The sequence below is a fragment of the Opisthocomus hoazin genome, chromosome Z, assembly GCF_030867145.1.
Source record: "Opisthocomus hoazin isolate bOpiHoa1 chromosome Z, bOpiHoa1.hap1, whole genome shotgun sequence".
Classification (NCBI taxonomy): Eukaryota; Metazoa; Chordata; class Aves; order Opisthocomiformes; family Opisthocomidae; genus Opisthocomus; species Opisthocomus hoazin.
This window is the reverse complement of record NC_134454.1, coordinates 48,220,815-48,244,364: the sequence shown is the minus strand read 5'-3', so window position 1 is coordinate 48,244,364 and position 23,550 is coordinate 48,220,815. Positions and strand designations below refer to the sequence as shown.

Here is a 23,550-nt window from a genome sequence, read left to right as displayed (position 1 = left end):
GCACCCCTCGCTCCCCGGGGGCGGAAAACCCAGCCGCTAGTCCAGTCCGTCGAGAGCCGACGGTTATCCCGAGGCAGCCGCACCGGTGTCCCCGCGGCTGGCCGAGACGGCACCGGGAGGGCTGCGTGCAGCCGCCCGCTCCTGCCGCCGGCGCCTCAGCGGGCCGGGCGGGGCGGGGCGCGGCGAGAAGGGCGGGGCCGGGCGGGTGAGGTCATCAAAAGGCGCCGCGGCCGGGCCGGAGGGCGTCGGGGGCTTGGTGTGGGCCCGGTAGGTAACGCCCGCGCTGCCGGAAGGGGAGGGGGTCGGTAGCGATCGGTTGTTCCGCCCGCTCGGCCCCGGCGGCCGGCCCCGTCCGAACGCGTTCCTTTCCCTGCCAGCCCCCGCGGCTCCGGCCTGGCGCGGCGCAGGGGGCTGTGAGGAGGGAGCCGGGGGGGACTCTGAGGCTTTTAGCGCCGGCAGCGCGTTAGGCCCTTTGCTCAGGGTGGCGTCTGGTTTTGCTAAGGCCGAGCTGAACTGACCGGCGCCGCTTGCCAGTTTCGGCACTGGAAAGAGAAGACTGTGGTTTTTTTTCTGATTCCAGCCTTAAGGAAGTAGTTCCTTCGCATTGCAGGTGGTGTTTGCGGATGTCAGCTGCATGAAGTTAAAAACAGTCGCTCTGTTTCAGCACAGATTTGACTTGGGCGCTCCCTGTGTATGAATATCTTCTCAGTTGCATGCTCCATCTCCTGAAAGTCAGGCGCATGCACGCCTTCCTTGTGTGTTTCGAGTGGAAATAAAGTCCAGGGTAACCTCTCTAATGCTGTTCAGCATCTCCACGGAATCACTGAGGCTGAGGGGGACCGCTAAAGATCATCTAGTCCAATGCCCCCGCTCAGGCAGGGTTAGGGGTCTTAGAAATGACAATATGCTATTTGCATTATCTTTATTAATATTTAAGGCAATAAAAAGCAAGCAAACAGCACTGGGTGCGTGGGGAGTCACTGCTCCACCAACATGCACATCTTCTAATGGCACCGGCGGTTTTTATCTTCTCTCTGAGCTGTTTGTTTTCGCAAAGTTGTCTCCTTTTGATTCTCTGTGCTTACGTGGCATCATTTATTGACGCATGCATCTTATGATGTTGGTGGTCTTTATAGTTCCTCTGGTGGTCTTTGGGATGAAGAGTCTCTTCTTCCTCGGTGTCCTCTAAATGTCCTTTTTTGGTGTGCTGCCACAGCCTCCCTGCCGCTGCCCACTCATCTTGCATAAGCGATATAGTTAGCCTAGTCTCAAACCGCACTGGACTTCTATATTAGCCCAATCTCAAACCCACAAATATCCTGTCTATTGTTCCATGCCTTATGTAGTTTTGTTATTTCACATTATGCTAGTTTCCACAGTTGCACAATATGTGCACTCGACACGAATCATCTTCTAGTGTATTACGGGGGTAGCAGGGTGCCCAGGACCATGTCCAGGTTGAAATTGTTTTTTAAAATAAAAAATTGGAAATTCCATCCTTACACAAATTAGTTTTCTGTAAACACAGGCATTGTAGCGTTGTGGGCAAGGACTTGTGAAATGTTTAGCTGCATGTATTTGGGCTCTGTGTAATGATTTTATGTATAACTTCTATCTAATATCTATATATGTGACTTTTACTACTGTGTTTGTTCACTACTGTAATACAAAAACCCACCAAAAGATTAAAGAGAGTTTATGGGGAATATTAGGATGCTCTTCCTAGCTCTTTTACCAATAGTTACACTTCTGCCTCAACCTTCCATTAATGACGTGTTTTTCTTCAAGAATGGATATTTTGGGGGTGGATGGGGAATTTGATTTTTACCTCTTCTTATTTCAGTTGAAAGAAAGGAGAAATTTTCTGTCTTGACTTGTAATTTCAGCTCATGGGAAGCAACTTCAACTGCTGCTAATTTTTAGTTGGTAAAGAAGGTCTTCCATTGTGTTCATTTTTTTCTATAGTTTCCAGACTTAAAAGGAGGCTTCTGGAAAGGCACCAACTGCTTTGTCAAGGGATGTCACTAATTGAACTAACTTTCACATCAAAGCCTCGTTTCGATGTCTGCTGGTTTTCTTGTGATGCAGATTGAGGTCTGCAAGCTCTTTTATATGGATTGGTTTGCTGTAGTTTAACAGTGGATGATATTTCTGTTAGTTTGTTTAAGGCTTACTGTCATCTACAGAAGAACTTCCTGCCTTAAGAAGGCTTAGGATGACTTAGCTATTTGTGTTGTGTGTGGAATAAAAGTAAGTTTGCAGTTACCGAAAATTATATCCACATCTTACTTGATATTTAAGAGTAAAATTACTGTTGATACTGATGTTCAAAACTGACTTACAGGTAAAATCTTAGTGTCTTACATTGTGTGAAAAATTTGTAAAACTGGATTTGGAAGACGCTTCCTTGAAAGCAGTTTAAATGGAATTAGTTATAAACCTTTTATAATTATTAAAGAGAGTGATTATCCGAAAGATTTGTTCTTCATTTTTAAAATTTCTTTAAATTCTAAGTGGAGAGCATCGTAGGTTGTAATTCAAACACCTGCATTTTGAAAGCTGTTGAGTCAGCTTTTGTGTACGGACAAAGCAAATCATGCTTAACTGAAGGTGAAGAGAAACCAAGCATGGGTTTTTCTTGCACTGTCTCTTGCATGTGGATAAAAAGCTGGTGGTGTTTAGATGTGTAGCATCTGGATATTGGCCAGCGGCATGTAGGGAAAGTCTGTGGTGCTGAAATAATTGAAGAATGTAGTGAGTATGTAACACAAACAAGTTGATGTCTGTGCTTCGGAGTTCCTTGTTTTCAGCCCGGAATATTCGCTTAAATTGCCTGTTTGGCTGCATGTGCCAGGCTGTGGGCTGGAGTGGCTGTGCATGGAGATATCTGTCTCCGCTAACTGTTGTTCAAAAGGGAGGATTCTGGCAGAACCGGCAGCTGGGAGGAACGACTTCAAACAGACCTAGCATAAGTTGGTAGGGTTTGTCTGGCCGTAGTTTTTTTAAAAACTCAATTTATGTGAATTTCTATTTAATTGATTTAATTGGCTGTTATTTCAGGGAATGAGCTTGTGTACTGTCTGAAAAACAGAAAAACTGAGATAGAAATGACCTCTGTCTTGGAGATTAATGCCTGCCACTTGTGTCAGCATTTGTGTGTGAATAAGTTTGTGCAACTCTGATTTTGCACAATAGAAAATATTGGTATGGTTTTTAAGGCATTAGCCAGTTAATGCGTTCAAATTTTTGGAACAGCTTTAAGTTGGGAATTTTCCATGGCTTGGCAGACATCAAATACAGAGTTGTAGCTGCCTGGTTTGGCTGGAGATCATTTCTCTTGATCTTCTCTCATACAGCCCCCTCTTTCATTCATTTTTGTTTTCTGAGATTTTGGAAATGCATGAAAAGAAACAGCTCTAGTTGTGCACTGAAATAAGAGGTATTTTATGTATGCTTACAAAATAACATGTTTGGCATGGTCCTACATTTTGCCATGAAGGTATATCATAGACAACTGCATTTTGCACCTACCTTTCACTGTCGTGTGTTAACAATGCAAGACAGTCCGTCACTGGCTGGGCTAGCAGGAGTGCAACGAAGTAAAGCGTGTGCTTGGAAAGGGAGTAGATGATTCAGTGCATCCTGCATAGTACATTTCTAGCTCGTGCCACTATATTATGGAGTCATCTCTAATGACCATGTATCTTCTCTGTTTTTCAAGGTTTTTTGTTTATTTTTTTTTAAGTTTGTAAGCCTTTCATTTACTTCCACCTAGTAGCGCCTGCGCTGGACCTCCCAGCAAATTCAGATGGTTTTCTGATTTTCTCATGTGGATTATTAGTGTTAGAGTGGAATTAGACTGGAATAGTTAGTTGTTAGCTTCCTGGAATAATGGAACATCAGTATCAAGTATCGTAAATGATCATTCTGTTTTTTGGTAGGCTGTTTACAAGTTTAACTAGACTACTTTGTGTAACAGTTATTCCCACTTTCTTAGTTTACTTTTTGTAATGGGTACATTCCTAGGGCAGTCCAGACACACGTGTTTTTTTCTTCTCCACTGTCCCCTGTAGGACAGGATTATATTTCCAAGTTATTTCCTTCTCCTGTCTCTTTTATTTCATTTTCCTTTTAACTATAATAACCGAAACTGCATTACTGTGTATTTCTTACCACAAAGAAAGATTTTTTGCTACAGATATTTTTAGGAAGTTTATTCTCTAATCTTATCTGCTTTGCAACTGTGTTTTTTTTTGCCTGGAAGCTCTTTTCTCGGGTTTGCTTTCAGAGGTGTATAATTCTAATTCAGGCTGATGCTTTCTGTCTTAAGTGGAAAAGTACTGTTATACAAACATCATTCCATGAAGGATCACTTCTCCCTTGTTTCCCATTCTTTGTGCCTTTTATGCAACCCCTTTATGCACAGTTGTTCAAGAGGGACCCTATTCATGTTGACCACCATCTGCTATTATTGTTGTTTATTCTTTTGCAAACATCTATCTTCTAAAATATTAAAACATATAACAATTAGCTTGTCTTATATTGTTATGAGTTATGAAGTACATTTGATGAAGAAGGTGCATTGAATGTGAGGTCTGTTTTTAAAATGTAATTTGTTACATCTGTGTGTGTAGAAGTAGTATGACACAAAACAGTGTTTGTAAAATGATCATCAAGAGCTTGTGATAGCATTACAGTTCCTAATTAGTTTTCATGCTTAGAATCGAGCTAGTGGACCTCTTTTTCTAAAGGTGAAATGCATTACTTTCAAAAAAAATGAAAACCAAATACTCATATTATGGACAGATTATAGCAAAAAATATTACTGAAGACAATGTTGTGTAAGAGAAGTATCTCAAAAAAGATGTCAGAAATAATGTCTCTGGGATCTTCTGGATGATGACAGTACCTGGATATGTGCATAAGGTCGTGAGGAACTTGTCATATCAAATCCAAGGAATACTGACTCAGAACAGTGTAGTTAGGAGGCAGTAGTAGAAGATGTACTGTTTGCATAAACAAAGCTCCAATATGTATGGAGAACTTCCAGGATGTACAGCAAGTATGTTTCTTTTCTTCAGCAGCTGAGGTAGTATGTTTCTTGTATTATGTGAACACTATGATTACAATTTATTCTCTTACCCTGTTAAGGAAGAATGAAAGGAAATGCAGAATGAAGAGAAGTTCAGTTATAAGAGCGTATTAGATAGCTGGACCACAAAATAAACCAAATGATATCTGTGTGCTTTGACATTTGTATGGGAGAATGCATACCAATGGCTTTTGATTGTTTGGAAAACACTTTAGAAGTATATAAACTACTTTAGCAACAACACAACATACATTACATCAGTGTTCAAAAAATACATGAGGTATGAATATACAGGCAACACTTTCCATTTCTGTGTTGTTAGCATAGGCAGTTCTTTTATATCTTTCGTACTTCAACTCCTTCTCCCTGTGGAAGTGAGGAAAATGTTGAATGACAAATGCTAGTCTGAATTAGTTCCATAATCCTACACTGTCTGTGAGTCAAGTTTGTTATACTTCATCTGAATCTGTATTCAATTAGTCAGAAAAAAAGTAGGGAAGAATCTTGCCTTTCCCTACCAGCCTACCTGACTTGTAAATCTGCGTAACGTTGCAGCTCCTACTGATTTTTCTTAGGATTTTGATAAGCTGTACTTTAGTACTTGCAGTAGAAAACATGTTGGTGGGATAACTGTATCATGATTTTTGTATGTTTTTGGGAAGACTTGGTTGAAAAAAAGGTAGAAGTTTTATTTAATGAAATTTTGTTGGAATCAAACAGTAAATTAAATTATTATTTACAGCCTGTTCTGTTAAACTCCCCAAATTATCACACATTTCTGAAAAGACATCACAGTTCAAATAAATAGGAGAGCATGGGGTTTACAAGCGTGTTTGATTGTGCACAGCTACACTTTTTTCTTCTCTCCTGTCTCTTGTACCTATCATTAAAACATTTCGCTTCTGTGAGTGCACACGTACCCTCTCTCTGTCTCATCTCACTGATTTAGTCATGTTGGACCAATGAGGGATAGTGTATGTGTAGATGCTAAACTTAAAATATCAGCATGTTTTCTACAATATCGTTGAAACAGCAGTACTGACTGAAGGCAAAGATGTACATGCTTAGCATTTAAATAAATGCAACAGTGTATATACATGTATATTTTTTTGTCCTGTTCAGTCATGAGCATTCACAATGGTCCTTTTAAGAATCATAGAATCATAGAAAGTTTTGGGTTGGAAGGGACCCCTAGAGGTCATTGAGTCCAACCCCCCAGCAGTGAGCAGGGACACCACTAACTAGATCAGGTTGCTCAGAGCCCTGTCCAACCTGGTCTTGAATGTTTCCAGGGATGGGGCCTCCACTACCTCTCTGGGCAACCCGTTCCAGTGTTTCACCACCCTCATTGTAAAGAATTTCTTCCTTATATCTAGCCTAAACCTACCCTGTTTTAGTTTAAAACCATTACCCCTCATCCTGTCACTGTTGTCTCTACTAAAAAGATTGTCCCCATCTTTCCTATAGGCTCCCTTTAAGTACTGAAAGGCTGCAGTCAGGTCTCCCCGCAGCCTTCTCTTCTCCGGGCTGAACAAGCCCAACTCTCTCAGCCTGTCCTCACTGGAGAGGTGCTCCAGCCCTCGGATCATTTTTGTAGCCCTCCTTTGGACCCGCTCCAACAGTTCCATGTCCTTCTTGTGCTGAGGGCTCCAGAGCTGAACGCAGTACTCCAGGTGAGGTCTCACCAGAGCAGAGTAGAGGGGCACAATCACCTCTCTCGACCTGCTGGCCACGCTTCTCCTGATGCAGCCCAGGACATGGTTGGCCCTCTGGGCTGCCAGCGCACATTGCCGGCTCATGTCCAGCCTTTCGTCTGTCAGTACCCCCAAGTCCCTCTCAGCAGAGCTGCTCTCGATCCTTTCATCCCCCAGCCTGTAATGATAGCGGGGATTACCCCGACCCAGGTGTAGGACCTTGCACTTGGCCTTGTTGAACCTCATGAGGTTCACACAGGCCCACCTCTCCAGCTTGTCCAGGTCCCTCTGGATGGCATCCCGTCCTTCTGGTGTCTCAACCGTACCACTCAGCTTGGTGTCATCTGCAAACTTGCTGAGGGTACACTCGATGTCGCTGTCCATGTCATTGATGAATACATTGAACAGCACCGGTCCCAGTACGGACCCCTGAGGGACTCCACTTGTCACTGGTCTCCATCCGGACATTGAGCCGTTGACCACTATCCTTTGGCTGCGACCATCCAACCAATTCCTTATCCACCGAACGGTCCACCCATCAAATCCATGGCTCTCCAATTTAGAGAGAAGGATGTTGTGGGGGACCATGTCAAAGGCTTTACAAAAATCCAGATAGATGACATCCATTGGTTTTCCCTTGTCCACCCTTGTTGTTACACCATCATAGAAAGCCACTAGGTTGGTGAGGCAGGACTTGCCCTTGGTGAAGCCATGCTGGCTGTCTCGAATCACGTCCCTCGCCTCCATGTGCCTTAGCATATCTTCTAGGAGGATCTGTTCCATGATCTTCCCAGGCACAGAGGTGAGGCTGACAGGTCGGCAGTTCCCAGGGTCTTCCTTTCTACCCTTTTTGAAAAGGGGCACAATGTTTCCCTTTTTCCAGTCACTGGGGACTTCCCCTGACTGCCATGACTTTTCAAATATCATGGAGAGTGGCTTGGCAACTACATCAGCCAGTTCCCTCAGGACCCCGGGATGCATCTCATCAGGTCCCATGGACTTCTGTATGTTTAGGTTCCTCAGGAGGTCCTGAACCTGATCTTCATTTACAGCTGGAGGGCATTTTACCCTCCTGGTCTCCTTCATGCCATCCATCGACTCGGGAGGGGTGAGGAGAGAGGTTGCCAGTGAAGACTGAGGCAAAAAAGTTGTTGAGTACCTCAGCTTTCTCCTCATCTGCTGTTACCAGTTTGCCGGTCTCGCTCATGAGTGGGGGTACGCTTTCTTTGACCATCTTTTTCCGGCTGACATACCTGTAGAAGCCCTTCTTGTTATTTTTCACATCCCTTGCCAAGTTCAGCTCCAGCTGTGCCTTGGCCTTCCTGACCCCATCCCTACACAACCGGGCAGCTTCCCTATACTCTTCCCAGGAAGCCAGTCCCTGCTTCCACTGCCTGTGCAGTTCCCTCTTCTTCCTTAGTTTGACCAGCATCTCTTGCCTCAGCCATGCTGGTCTCTTCCCTTCTCTGCCCGACTTCTTACACTTGGGGATCGAGAGCTCTTGCGCTCTGTGGAATACATCCTTAAAGACCTGCCAGCTCTGTTCTGTTCCCCTGTCCCTGAGGACCGTTTCCCAGGGAGTCCTTCTGACTATCTCCTTGAAGAGCGGGATATTTGCCCTCCTAAAATTTAGGGTCCTGACTATGCTCTTCGTTATTCCCATTTCCCTCCGTAGCGTTAGTTCCACCAGCGTGTGGTCACTGCAGCCCAGGCTACCTCCGATCTTGACATCCCCAATGAGCTCACTCGCATTGGTGACCACCAGGTCTAGTATCGCATCCCCTCGGGTGGGGGTGCTTATTACCTGGCTTAAGAAGTTGTCCTCAATGCGTTTTAGGAACCTGCTGGATTGCCTACAGCTTGCCGTGTTGCTTTTCCAGCAGATGTCGGGGTGGTTGAAGTCCCCAAGTAGGATGAGAGCCTGCGAGCACGAAGCCTCCTGGAGTTGGAGGAAGAACACTTCGTCTATCAGCTCCTCGTGATCTGGCGGCCTGTAGTAAACACCAACCACTAGGTTCCCTTTGTTGCCTCTCTCTCCGATTCTTACCCATAAGCTTTCGACCTGCTCGTGGCTATTCTTCAGGGACAGCTCTTCACTCTGTAGTGTTTTCTTGATGTAAAGGGCAACGCCCGCGCCCCTCCTTCCTCGCCTGTAGCCATCAAGAGCCACGTTCCAGTCGTGGGATTCATCCTACCAAGTTTCCGTGATGGCAATCAGGTCGTAGCTTTCCAGCAGCACGACTGCTTCCAACTCCTCCTGTTTGTTTCCCATGCTGCGTGCGTTTGTATAGAGGCATTTCATCTGAGCTGTTGGCCTTGTTACCTTCATAGCAGAGCACCCCTTTTTTCCCTTGAGGTGCTTCATGGGTATTTTCTTGTTGGCACCTGATACCTCAGGCGCCTCCAGCTCCCCTCGGCAAGACTTCCACATTGCTGCAGTGTCCCTCACCTGCTGCTGGGCAACGGGTTGAGGGCTCCTACTAGCCCCCCATCCCTCTAACCATTGTGTATCCTCCCCTAGCCTGTCGCTGGCAAGCCTGATAGGTTCCCCTTCCCCCTTCACCTCTAGTTTAAAGCCCTGTCAATGAGCCCCGCGAGCTCCTGGGCAAAGATCCTCTTCCCCTTTGAGAAAGCTGGTTCCCATTTGATGCCAGCAAGGTTGGTGTTGTGTATGTCATCCCATGGTCAAAGAACCCAAAGTTGTGGCGGTGACACCAGTCACGGAGCCATGTGTTTATAGACTGAGTCTGCCTATGTCGCTCAACGTCTCTGCCCACCACTGGAAGGAGTGATGAAAAGATAACCTGTGCTCCAGATTCCTTAACTAATCGTCCTAGGGCTTTGAATTCTTTGTTAATTACCCTCGGGCTACTTACTGCAACTTCCTCCGCACCCACGTGGAAGAGCAGTAGAGGATAACAGTCTGAGGGTCAGACCAGTCTGGGAAGTTTACTAGCAATGTCCTTGACCCGTGCTCCCGGGAGGCAACAGACTTCCCTGAGAGGAGGGTCTGCCCGGCATATCGGACCCTCTGTTCCCCTCAGCTGGGAGTCTCCTACAACTATAACTTGTAAGAAGAAATTTAAGAAATTACCTTTTAGTGATATTACATTCTACAATAATTTTTATCCTCTTCTTTTGCTGAGTGCATCCTTCCTTTAATAAATTTTGCTTGTTTTCTGTTTTGTTTTGTTTTTTTCCCTACTTGGTTTGGTTTCTAGTTTGCTTTAATGTGATTCCTATGTCATCTGTCTCATTGCTACAGAGGTCAGGTATATAGTTGTTAATTGCCTTGATCTTTTACTTTTTTTCTTGATAGTAAAAAGGCTGTCTACTTAAGTGACCAAATGAACAGTTCATTCTTGTCTCTTCTTCTTGGATAAAGGTGAGACATTCTCCCAGGGTGGCTGAGATCCAATATTTGATAAGCCAAGCACAGCCCAAAGGAGGAGTAGATACCCTTCTTGTCTAGAATGCAACCGTTTTTCCATTAGCAGTCCTGTTGAAGACTGCATCTGTTCATCTCATATCAAGTTAATTCTTACGTAACATGGCTTTGGGTCCAAATGAAACATTTAAATCATCCTTCTAGCTCTTAATCAGGTGACTATCATACATATGCCTTAGAACGCTTTTGCTAGATTGTTCCAAATTCTGGGTAGCCTTATACTGTTTTTCTGTATTGAAAATGCTGTGTGCTTTCCAAAAATGCGTCATTTTACCATTAAATTTCTTGTTAGTAAAAAAGGTGTGAATAAAATAGGATTAAAAAGCACAACTGTTTTGCAGCTCTATTAATATTTGCTTTTTAAAAATATCTGGAAAATACATTGTGTTGACACTGATTATACTTATCTTCTATAGATTTTGGTCTGATATGAGTCTGAAGTTGTAAGAAGAATAGTTTAAAGGCAGTGTGTGTTGTTTGTATTTTATAATCACTTATAATTTTAGAGAGATAATTTTGTTGCATGTGTACCCAGCTGATTTCATGTGTAGTGGTGTAACATTACCCACACACAAGAGGGCAGACTAAGTCCTCTGGAATATAATTATGGAAAACCTTTTCACTTAGGGTAATTTAGTACCTGCAAAGAAAATAATAAAAGCACACCTTGAATGTGGTGCTATGTATAATTTTAACAAGTGTTTTGTATGAATATTCTATGTATATGCCAGAAAACAACTAACCTTACTTTAAAGTCTTTTGGATTAGTTCAGTGGATATTGTGAGGTTCTGTGACTGAAGATTAGTATTGTTGTTTAAGCTGTCTTAAAAAAAAGTAGAATCATAGAATCGTTAAGGTTGGAAAAGACCTCTCTAAGATCATGAAGTCCAACCGTCAACCCAACACCACCATGTCTGCTAAACAGTGTCCTGAAGTGCCATATCTACATGGTTTTTGAACATCCCCAGGGACGGGGACTCCACTTCCCTGGGCAGCCTGTTCCAATGTCTGACTGCTCTCTCAGTGAAGAAATTTTTCCTAATATCCAATCTAAAGCTCCCCTGATGCAACTTGAGGCCATTGAGGGAGCTGGGCTTGTTCAGCCTGAAGAAGAGAAGGCTGCGAGGGGACCTAATATATGCTTATAAATATCTTAAAGGTGGGTGTCAGGAGGATGGGGCCAAACTCTTTTCGGTGGTGCCCAGCGACAGGACAAGGGGCAATGGGCACAAACTGAAGCATAGGAAGGTCTGTCTGAACATGAGGAAGAACTTCTTCCCTCTGAGGGTGACAGAGCACTGGAACAGGCTGCCGAGGGAGGTTGTGGAGTCTCCTTCTCTGGAGATATTCAAGACCCGCCTGGACAAGGTTCTGTGCAGCCTGCTGTAGGTGACCCTGCTTCGGCAGGGGGGTTGGACTAGATGACCCACAGAGGTCTCTTCCAACCCCGAACATTCTGTGATTCTGTGATTGCCTCTTGTCCTATTGCTAGTTAGTTGGGAGAAGAGACCAACACCCACCTCACTACAGCTTCCTTTCAGGTAGCTGTAGAGAGCAATAAAGTCTCCCCTCAACGTCCTCTTCTCCAGATTAACAACCCCAGTACCCTGAGCCGCTTCTCATAAGACTTGTGCTCTAGACCCCTCACCAGCTTCATTGCCCTTCTCTGGACATGCTCCAGCAACTCAACATCTTTCTTGCAGTGAGGGGCCCAAAACTGAGCACAGTATTCAAGGTGTGGCCTCACCAGTGCTGAGGACAGGGGCACGATCACCTCCCTAGAAGTAAAAGTAATCTAACACTCACATCATCATTTCTTTCTTACCATAGTATGTTATAGTCAAAAGATTACAATTACAAGTGTTCCCATAGTGAAGTGAAGTTCCAGGATTCAAATACAAACATCTAATCATCTGCAAAGCTTTTTAAAATTATTGTTAACTTTTGGTAAAGTTCTCTCATGTTCACATTGCAGGTTTTATTTTGTATTCTCTCTCTGAAGCAAGCACAATGCTTCTCTGCTTGCATGCCTAAAATTTACAAATTGAATGAATTTTTTTTAAAGGTACATTAGTGTCACTTAAAGATTTTTTTTGTCCTTGGATTCATCTTAATTTATTACTGAGGTAGCAATTGATTTAAGGACCATTTTCTCCTCAGTCTTTTGTGTACTAGTGTTAGCTTTGTAAGTCTGTTTCAGAGCTTTTTTTTTTTTTTTTTAGAGTCACTGGAGGGAGTAAATAATTAGACTTCACTACGCATTTGGGCTTCTGTTCATCTCTCCCCTTTTCCCATCCCTCCCTTCCTAACAAGATGATCCATGGCCCCATCTCCATTAAAAGCACTAGGTACTATCTCTGTAGATCTGTATACCTTCTGAAAATATGTCATATAGTCTGCAGAAGATATCTTAAAATGCCTTTAAAATATTTTTAAGGAATTTTCTTTGAAATAATAATGCAGACAATATTGTTTAAGCATCTAAACAATATTGTTTAGGCATCTTCATTGTTACAAATTATTAACATTCTTAAGTAGCCACTCTGAATACTATTCATATTAGGGAAGATCACCCTAATACTGTAGCAATGAAATACATACTAAAGCTAAATTCTGTATGGAGAATAAACCAGCAACTTTAGAAACAGTGATGTCGTCTGACTGCTTCTAAACATACAATCTGTCTTGCAGATTTCTTGTTAACTTGACCCTGGAGCAGAAAAGTAATTATTACTTCAGAAAAGTTCTTATTACTTCAGCTACATTCTAGACTTCTATTGAAAATGTAAAGAACACTGTTTCCTGGGAGTATTTTGGTATACTCATTCTTAAAACGATGTATTTCTGTTCTTAGTCTTTATTTGCTCCTTACCTTTTCATTTAGGGTTTCAGCTCAACCACAATAAAAAAGCAGCTCTGCAGAATATAATAATGACAATCTTTTATATTTTTAAAAGAAGTTAGCTCTGTTTAATACAATACAATATAGAATGTAGTTATATTTGCAAGACAGCTGAGTATCTTTTTGCTTGTCTCTTTTCTGTGCCCCTCTAAGAAGAGTCTAGCTGCATCTTCTGTATGCACCCCTTTGGGGACTGTGAGATAGCAGGTAATCTTCCCGAACTGCCAGGGCTGACCAGACCCAGTGCCATCAGCCTCTCCTGTATTTGTGTGCTTCAGTCCTTTAGCCATCTTAGTGGCTCTCTGCTAGGGCTGTTCTGTCAATGAAATTGTAATTTTTCAATAGTTATTATAAACTTGGTTTCTTTCCAGAAGAAAATTAAGTGAAGCTAAGTGAATTGTTAGGCAGTCAGCATATGAATATTTGGTGGGAAAAAAGATGTAGTAGAGGCTTGGCAAAAGTTAAAGCTGCTAAAATAAACTGATTGCTTTCTCCTACGAAAGAACTGAGCTGTTAGATAATGAAGAAGTAGTAGAAGTTTTGCTTTGCCTTTGGAGGGTCTGTTGTGTCCCATATTAACTGTCTTTGATTTGCCTTTGAATTTAATTTTTAATTTTCTTTTATTTGTTTCTAATTTAAAAACCCACCAAACGAAACTCTCAAGACCACCTTCAGCATTCACCAGTGACTGAATTTTTAACCCTGAAAGCAGGGCTACAAAGATGATGAGGGGACTGGAGCATCTCTCCTACGAGGAAAGGCTGGAGCTGGGCTTGTTTAGCCTGAAGAAGGGAAGGCTAAGAGGGAACCTTATAAATGCCTATAAATATCTTAAGGGTGGGTGTCAGGAGGATGGGGCCAGTCTCTTTTCAGTGGTGCCCAGTGACAGGACAAGGGGCAATGGGCGCAAACTGAAGCACAGGAAGTTCCACCTGAACGTGATGAAGAACTTCTTCCCTCTGAGGGTGACGGAGCACTGGAACAGGCTGCCCAGGGAGGTTGTGGAGTCTCCTTCTCTGGGGATATTCAAGACCCACCTAGACAAGGTCCTGTGCAGCCTCCTCTAAGTGACCTTTCTTCGGTAGGGGGGTTGGACTAGATGACCCACAGAGGTCCCTTCCAACCCCTACTATTCTGTGATTCTATGACTCTGTGATTCTGTGATTTTAAATTTATTTCAACATGCTTATATGTTCTGGGTTTTGCTCAGCTTTTGTTAAATTTGGATATGGCCTCATGCTGGGTTTAAGTCTATCCTGATCTGAACAGCCTCCTGAAGTATGATCATATTCTGACCCCAGCTGCATGTTCCTGCCTCTTCGCTTGAGTTCTCTGCAGTTGTGTGGCATCATAGGAAGGTAGGCTGTGCAGAAATTTGAGGAAGAAAGACACATTTCCTATTGTGGCATCTCCTGCTAAAATTGGCTTAGTTTTTTTGTCAATACACACCTTCACGTGTTTTATGTTTGTATTAGTGGAGTGAGTGGAAGGGGCAATCTGGAGAGGTTACAAGCACTTGGGAGTTCAGGATGTAAGTTATTTTTAAAAATTAGTTGAAATCATTAACTTCAAATTCAATAGCAGTAAGTACAAAGTATTACAGAAAGAGAAATTCAGTGTGCAAATAAAAAACTGGGAAAAGCTCAGAGAATTTTTTTGTGGTTATAGCAATATCGACTCAGGTTTAATAGGATAAACAATGAGATTTAAAGGCTGTACAAAGAAACACTACTTCTAGCTTTAGCAGTACAAGTATTTATTGTCTTTCTTGCTGGGTCTTTGCTCCCCCTGTGGATCTGCTGAATGACAAGGCTATGTAAATGGTCTTAATTTACAGGCAAAATGAGCTATTTTGACTCAGAGCACAATTTAAACTTTGTTTTAATAATCTGCCTGTTCTGGAGTGTTGAGTGGTTGGAGAGATGGAAGAGGGACCTCCAAGTGAGGGTGGGGGATAGAAGGGGTGAGAAGCAAATGAATGCTTCCACTAGGTCCCCTTTATCCAAAACTTTTGGAAACATGAACTTAGTCAGGCTTAAACGGAATAAAAAATGTTTACAGGAAAGAATATTGAATTAAATATTATGGAAAAATTGATCATACTGACTAGTGAAACTGAATGATTCCCTTCTGCAGAGCTATTTAAAAATAGTAGAAGAGTGTTTCACATGCTTCTGTCCCATCACAATGGAAAGAACAGTTAATTTGGGCAAATATGAATAGGAGTGGGCAGGAGCTGAGAGTCCCATGCCTTATCAACACTGTGGAAACCCAGAGAGTGATGTAGCAGGAGCATTCTACTAATATCTAGCATTATTTTGTACAACTGAGTGTTTCCATATATAGAGCTCAGTCTTTAGTCTCTGTTTTTCTTCAAAAATAGACAGAAAAGAACATTTTTTAATATCTTGTTTCTTACCCATAAAGCAGAGAATGCCGTGGGAGTAAGTGTGCTAATCACATACACCTTTGAAAATGCATCATGATATCTTCTAATGAAATGATCAAACCAGTTCTCAAAAATACCTGATTTTTGACTTTCACAACCTGAGATGTATATTTCAATTTTTTAAAATTTCTAATTTGATACATTCTGTTGAAATTTTAATGTTAAGAAGTGTTAGAAATTGCAAAAGCTAATCAGGATGTAGGAGACACCTCATTACCATTATAAAGCTAGCATTATTTTCTTTACAAGACTATAGAGCTTGACGGAGTTGCAAGTAAACTTCTTTTTTTGGACTTTTTTCTTCTTGGATACAGTCTTAAGAAATTATTTTAGCAATTTTGTCTTATTTTGCTATTTTATACAGCTTTGTATTGTTGCAGGCAGTTAGGCTTCTGCTTTTCAGCAGGTGTAGAAGAAAATGTCCAGTTCTGTTAAAAAGCCTTGCTAATGAATTTTTATATACTTCTTAGCAAGGGGCTTTATCACTGCAGTTCCACACACATATTCCCAGTGGGTTTTTGAATTTCTAGAAGAGTTTTTCATTACCACAGTGACAAGGAAATCATGGCAATAATTAATATAGAGTTCCTGCTGCCAAAGAATGGTAGTAATATAGTGGAGGTACAAAATCAAGGAGAGTTTGTAATAAGTGTAATAAATGAACAAAGCAATTACACCAATAGCAGCCTCTTTGCAACTTGTCTTAAATGGGATGTTCTTCTGTATGCTATGTACGGACTATTTATGCTGGCAGAAAGGTGCTGAATTGTGCTTTAGCAAAACTTTTGTGCACGAGTTCCTCACTAGGTTAATAACTGTCCAGTGCAAGAATGCTAGTGGACAATTTCATTATAGCAGAATTAACAGAAAATCAACAGCATGTGCAGCATCTCTGATACTTATTTAGAGTTCCAAGGTTGGACTTCAAAGTTCTTTTACTGCTTTTTAGTGTTTACTTTTGGCCTCTTATTTATATTATAGAGGTAGCTGGGTTACTGGAATTTAAATTATACAGATATGACCAAAACTAGTTTTAAGCTAACCTCTAAAACTGAATTTTTTGAAATAGTATTTTTGTTTTATAGTATGTTTCTGATATTTCTAGATCAATACAAAAACTGCCTAAAACAAACATTGCTGCTGTGAATGACCATGAAACACTAGAGAACGGGGAAAGGAAGTAATTTCATTTATAATTTCTATTCTGTTTACAGTGGGTTTTTGGCATGTTATTTAGTGAGCAGTAACTCTTTGGAGGCTCCAGGCATACACCAGATGGTATAGAAATGGCATTTTAAAAAAAATCAGGCGTCTTGTTTGTGTACCTTTTTTTCCTTCTCTGAATTCAGTGTATGTATGTTTGCAGTTGGGTATTGAAAAAACAGTGGTGAAGCTGTTAGCAAATATGTTTGGTTTAGCTAGAAGCAGGTACACTATGAAGCATAAGAACTTCGATTAACATCATGTAGACAGAGTTTCACACTGAGGATGTGTATCCCAAGGTTGACAAATAAGTTCATGGTCATATATTTCTCTGGAGTTCTTCAGTGTTCTTTTTCATACAATTTCCCATTTATGGTTGCAGATTCTATCTGAAGGTTTTATATTTGGAAACTCCACAGCTGATTGGTGGAGTCTGATGTCCCTTCATAAGGTACCACGTACTTTTAAAAGGTAAAATTGGTGACTTTATTACAAAATTAACATTTAAATTAAAAGCATGCACAATTACCCTGTCTTAAAACTGCAGTGCATAATTTCAATTTCTTTCCCACTTAGGAGAGCTCTGAATGGGCCTATCTCAAATTACTTGAGATTACTTATGCGAAACATAGGTTAACATTACACATGTATCTGCAAAGATACATATTCTTCAGAAAGCCACGCTGAAATCACTGGGATTCTGCAGGAGGTCATGAATGTGTTTTTGGATTGTGATACAAGGTTGAATTCTGAAAGTACACAGATGTACACATCAGTTAAGGCAGTGCAAGATGCAAAGTGTTTTCTTGCCAATTATGTGAAGTTTGAAAGCACTTGAAATAGTAAACTGTTATGATGAACAAGAAGATGATTAAATTCAGAGAAAAAGTTTGGGACAACTCTCAAACAGAATTACTGGAAGCAGTTCAGAAGATGCAGTGAGTGTCTCTTGCAGCCAGTCTTCAAATTACTCTAAATTTACTGGGATATTTCAGTGAAAGACGGCCTTCTGAAGTGAGCTTTGTGCCCTGGTATGTTTGCAAAAGTGCAGGAGGATTGATACAAACGTGAAAGAAAGATTTTTCTCAGCTTGTCTTCAAAGACATTGTGTAAGAGCTGTTTCTGACTGGTAGAAAGTCATCAAAGAAAGGAGCTACTTGCTGTGTTTTGTGTGCTTTGTGTGAGGCTGGTTCAGGGAACAGTATAGATAATTTCTTGGCCTGAGTCTTTCACTTACTGATAGCTTGATAGCATGCCCTGGATTCCTACAAAAGAAACAGCAGTTCTTGGGAGAGTCTAGGTTTTCCTCTGTGCTGCCTTGGAGAACTCCACAAAAACTGACTGGGCACTGAAGCCTATGATGGGGCTGTGAAACTGTGAAACAGTGTCACAAGGGAATGTCTGTTCGTGTAAGGCACTTAAAAACAGACTTGGCTGCCTATCATGAACATGTCACTAAACTGGCAGGGAGAGAAATGCGCATCCTGTTTCGTCTTCCTCTGATTTCTAGTTTACAAAGTAGACAAAAAGGACTTAAGTGAGCTAAAAGCGCACAACTTTAGCTCAGTGGTCATAGCCAAACAGAATGCATGACGTTAAAACCTCTGTGATAGACTTCTGCCTGTTGCTGCACAAAATGCTGATGCATTTTAGTATTTTCTTGCTTTTACAGCTATTTGCATGTTTTCCAGTGCGAAGACTTTTTGTTTTCTGTAAGGTGCTATTATCCCGAATGTTAATGGGTTTCAAGCCACTAAGATGTAATCATATATCTTAAGTATTTCAGTATAAATTTGAAAAATATTTGTGAGCAAGCTCAGAGGAATACTTGGAATGCACTCATAGTAAATTGCCTCGTTTTCTTGTAATTTACTAGAAGTGCTGATATGAGGGCGGTTGTAATGTGGAAAGTGTATTAATCCATGGAGAAGCATTGTATGTATAAAATCATTACTTTAAAACTTTGAGATGTATGAGGTGATTTAGGCTTACTCTTGTTACTTACAATCACAGTAGAAAAATGCTAACTATATTTTGAGGTAATACATTTGAAATAAACACAGCAACCTTAAAAAAAGCACAGTAATAAATTAAATTAGGTGTTGCATAATTATATTTTTTCTAAAGGATTACTGTGGGTGAAGAGAGTCAGAAGGAGGCCTATAGTAAAGTTGGTTTCTTCCAATTTATAAAAGCTGTCTAGAAATATTTTCACTTGAGATCTTCTCTGAAAAATAAAGCCAGTGGTTCTTGACAGAAAATCCTGAAGCAACTAGCCTGATACCATTTTGTGGAGACACAGTCATCCTTTCGCTGTACTAGTTTTAATAAAGGCAGCTGGACTTTAAGTAACTTTCAGATTTAGTGCATTTCAGAAATGGTCGTGAAGTGATTATCTGATTTCTTTTTTTGTTTTGTTTTTTTAATAGAATATGAGAAGTGAAGGAAGTGGAATTAATTACCATAATACTAAGCAAAATTATTTTTGGCACTGAGAGGCTGAATATCCTTGCTCTTTCTGGAGACACAATATGTAAGCGACACCTGAGGCTTTGCAAAACTGTTGCCCAATAGACTGGAACATGGAGGCACGGCTAGACCCCATGAAGGATGACTTGCCCTTGATGGCCAACACTGGCTACATGCTTGTAAAACACTATATATTGGACCTGGATGTGGATTTTAAAAGTAAAGTTATTGAAGGCATCATAGTTTTATTCTTTGAGACTGGGAACGGGTACAGGAAAACCAGCGGTACTGGCAAAGAATGCTGCCAGTCACAGTTTGATGAAACCTGTAAAATGAGGGCATCTGAACCCTGCCACATTCCTGTGACAAATGTGCTCACCTGTTCATCTGAAACGGAATATAGTGATTTTGCTCTGTGTGGTGAAGAAGATGCTTCTGATAAAAATGGTAACCATAGCAACGAGGAACAGGCTTCTGGGATTTCTAGTTCAAAGGACTGCTGTGACATAGAGAGTAATGGGAACAAGGATTTTCTGCTGGTATTGGACTGCTGTGATTTATCCGTGCTAAAGGTTGAGGAGGTAGATGTTACTGCTGTGTCAGGCATTGAAAAATTCACGTCTGCCAAGCTAACTGATGTTTCAAAGGGGCTGGAAAATCTCAGGAATCAGATTGTGCATGAACTTGTGACTTTACCTGCAGATCGCTGGAAGGAACAGCTATGCTATTTTACTCGCTGCAGCCAGGCACCTGGCTGTGGAGAGCTTCTGTTTACTACTGGCCCTTGGAGCCTGGAGATAAGGAAATCAGGAATTCGGACTCCAACAGACTTTCCTCATGCAATAAGAATATGGTACAAAACCAGACCAGAAGGAAGATCGGTCACGTGGACTACAGACCAGAGTGGCAGGTATGTAACTATAAGCTGAAAGCTTTGCACACATTAGTGTTGAACATAGGTGCAAGAATGTAGAATTGTGTAATGCTGAGGAACTGTGAAGCTGATGAGCGTTCTCTTCCATTGTTTTTATTTCATCCTTGGTTTGGATCCTGTTGCTGTCCTGTAGGAGAACAGACAAACCCTGGGCTCAATCCCAATGGCCTTGCGGACCTCAGGCCCGTCAAAGTGATGATGTTTGCTCATTCTGAGTGGGAGTAAATAATGGCTGTGTATTGGAGTAAGTGTGGGCAAGGAGTAGGGAATTATCACTTAGGGGAAGAGAAGGTAAGGTATTCATGACAGGTTGTTTTCACTTTAATACTTCATGTTCTTTTTCCTTCCTGGCTTACACAACTGTTCATACAGCAAAAAGATCACTATATATAATATTTAATAGAATTGCTGGACAACTGGTCTTTTATCAATTTTGTAATAAGTTTACAGATGCAATCTTTTCCTGTTTAGTCTCTCATAATCAACTTTTAAAACCTCTTTTATCTATTGTGTAAAGCACATTGATGATAGCAAAAGAACTGCAAACTGAAACTGCAAGAAGAATTGGCATTTTACGTAGCATTTGTGGAAGTACACAGTGCTGTACAGAGATCTTCAAGAGAAGCTCTTAATGGGAGGGGAACTACAATCCACCTTTGATTTCTACAACTGTAATCGTTTACCGTAACGTTCAAAGCTGGATTTTAATGGCTGTTAGTTCTTTGTGTTACCTAAAATACAGGAACAGAGTTGGAAGATGAGGAAGAAATTTGGTCTAAATGAATCCTTGCTTTTCATTCGCAGAGATACATGCTTACCTTTCAGTTCAGTTATGCTAACAGAAATTAAGCATGTTGTCACTGTCATCCACGCTAGGGAGGAAAATGAGGCCTTTTAATTGTACATCTGGTAGTTAGGTAATTCTACTCCAAGACCATGAGCACCATCAAGTCCAGGAATATCGCTGTCATGTTCATTACCTCTTCCCCTTCCTTCTCCCTTCCTCACTCCCCGGGGAGTTATTTTTGGTATGAGTTTAGGAAATTTAACTCAATACAGTGTCTTTAGTTATAAAAATCCTGAATTTTGACTTCATGCAAATGTAGGGCAATTGCCTGTGATCATACAATGTGTCTATGTCTACCTGCCACTTACTGAAGTCTTTGAGACTAATGCTTGCAACACTCAGCTGGTATAGGACGCCTTCTCTGTGTGTTGTCTGTGTGTTTTGAGCATTTGAAAGGTTTGTTTTAAGTATCTAAATCACTAACATCTTTTAGTTTTGACTCTTTTTCCCTTTCATGACAAAGCATTATTCTTACTTCAGAGACATTTCATGGCAGTTGTACACAAACACATGGAATTTTATGAATCAGTAATGAAGCAGGAAAAGATGTCTTGACATGGATCAGTCAGTCAGATGGTAGTGAATAGTCTCAAGCTGGTTTATTTTCAATCTTTTGTAGGATATTCCAGAAACTAATTTGTGTCAGAAAAGAAGTTTTCATTTCACAGTCATTAGAATCTTTCTTGCTACTTTTTAAAAATCAAGTTCTGTATGTGATGAACCCATAAATAAAGTGGTAAAGCTCATTGTACGTCATATTTTTCCTTCCCTTTCTAAAAATAAAGCCCATTTATAATGTATGGGGAAGTGCTATTACATTATATCCTCATAAGGGAATTCTTTAAATTGTTCCAGGTTGCGCATATGGTGCTTTTTTAAGCAGATGTCAAATCCTTTCCCAGAGGAGTCTGTACTCTATGGTTCTAACCCTGCAGAAAAGTGAAGCAAATAACAAAGTACAAGCATTGTGTGGCCATTTCCAATATGTTTCCTCTAATTTAACACTAATACAATGTTTTGATATTTAACCTATGCACTATTTTATAAAGAATTCCATTTTATTTGTTTTAAACAATGGTGTATTATAATACACAAAAAAATCGGTTAATACAAAGCTTTGTGGGATGAATTTAGGCAAGCGGAGATATGTGATGCCAACCTGATGTTAGCACAGCTAGGCACACCTCTGTTTTCAGTAGAGGAACTGAACACATGGAATTTCAGCATTTCCCTGTTTGGGCTTTTCATACTAGAAAATACATTAATGATCAAGAAGGAAGGTTTTCTTTAGCCTTAGAACGTGTTTTTTGTAATAATGTGCTTTTTGGGGCCTTTATGCAGAAATATTAAAACGGGGGCAAAATAGAGGAATAGAATATGTGTGTGAGTACATCTCGGTATGCACATATATATACATATATGTATATTTATACACACTTTTTTGTCTCTCCAAAAGTTATACTTACAAGAACTATATCAGTTCTTAAAATTGGGAGGTAACTTTTAACAGTGATCAATAACGTAATTATTAAAATAGAAAAAAAAAGTGTTGACCATAATGTTTCTAATGTATTTGTCATGAGCAAAGAGTAGTTCTGTTTCAAAGTTTTTCAGTTGTTTCCTAGCACAATACAGCACTGGGGTTTCAAACTAAGAAGGTAATGTTAAAATTTTAACTTTTGTTTGAAGTATTCTTACTAATATTAAGTATTATAAAATTATTTAAAATAAAAACTTATTTTAGACACTAAAATAACCACTTTGTAGAGGCAATAATGTGTATAAAACATCTTTCATTACTGGGAAAGAGAAATTTTTTGCCAGCCCATCAAGGTGTTTAAGCAGTTTTGCCTAACTCTTAGGTATGTAGCAGTGTTGAGTCAACATGGCTACCACCATGTTTCAAATTAAATGCTTTCTCATGATCATTGTTAAGAATCCTTATTCATTAAAATATCCTGGGATCCCATCTCTTTATTGTTTAAGAAAAGGATGAAACACATTTGGGTTAAAATTGGAGAGGTAATTTTCCTAGCAGACAGCCTTGCGAATTCACCTGTAATGGGAGATTCCTCCCACCTTTTCTCTGCCCTACTCATTGCCACTTCAATGGTTTTGTTGGTATTAATGAGTGACTGGAATGGAATATGTTTCCTCATTGTGGGATTAGGAATGAAACAAGTATCTTTGACATGAACGACAGCAATGAAAGACATTCCATGACACTGAAACGCTTCAGTACTGGGTCCTAATGCTGTAAACTACCTATGCATTATTTACCTTGGCATACATGAATACGTACATGAGTCAGTCAGGCACATGCATTTATTTTTTCAGGTTGAGCCCTAGGTATCAGATATACAGAAAAGGAGAAATTCTGGGAACTAAAAGGGAAGGGTTGAATTACTCCGAGTGTATGATTTTCACAAGAATGCTATAGAAAAAGTATATTTTTAGAAACTATTAAAGGATGATTGAGTGGTTTTGGGGAAACGCTCTGGAAAGAGTTAA

General features: G+C 40.7%; 1 protein-coding gene across 12 annotated transcripts in view; it reads left to right on the top strand.

The window, feature by feature from the left end:
* Positions 1–215: 215 nt before the first annotated feature.
* The window catches only part of AOPEP (aminopeptidase O (putative)), a 208,222-nt gene continuing 184,887 nt past the window's right edge, over positions 216–23,550 (top strand). For 11 of the 12 annotated variants that reach the window (XM_075411062.1, XM_075411067.1, XM_075411064.1 and 8 more), the window contains exons 1-2: positions 216–267; positions 19,219–20,168. In XM_075411062.1, the coding sequence (XP_075267177.1) occupies positions 19,372–20,168 (797 nt within the window). In that variant the 5' untranslated portion in view covers positions 216–267; positions 19,219–19,371. The remainder of the gene's footprint in view (positions 268–19,218; positions 20,169–23,550) is intronic. The other variant, XM_075411073.1, reaches the window with a different exon arrangement.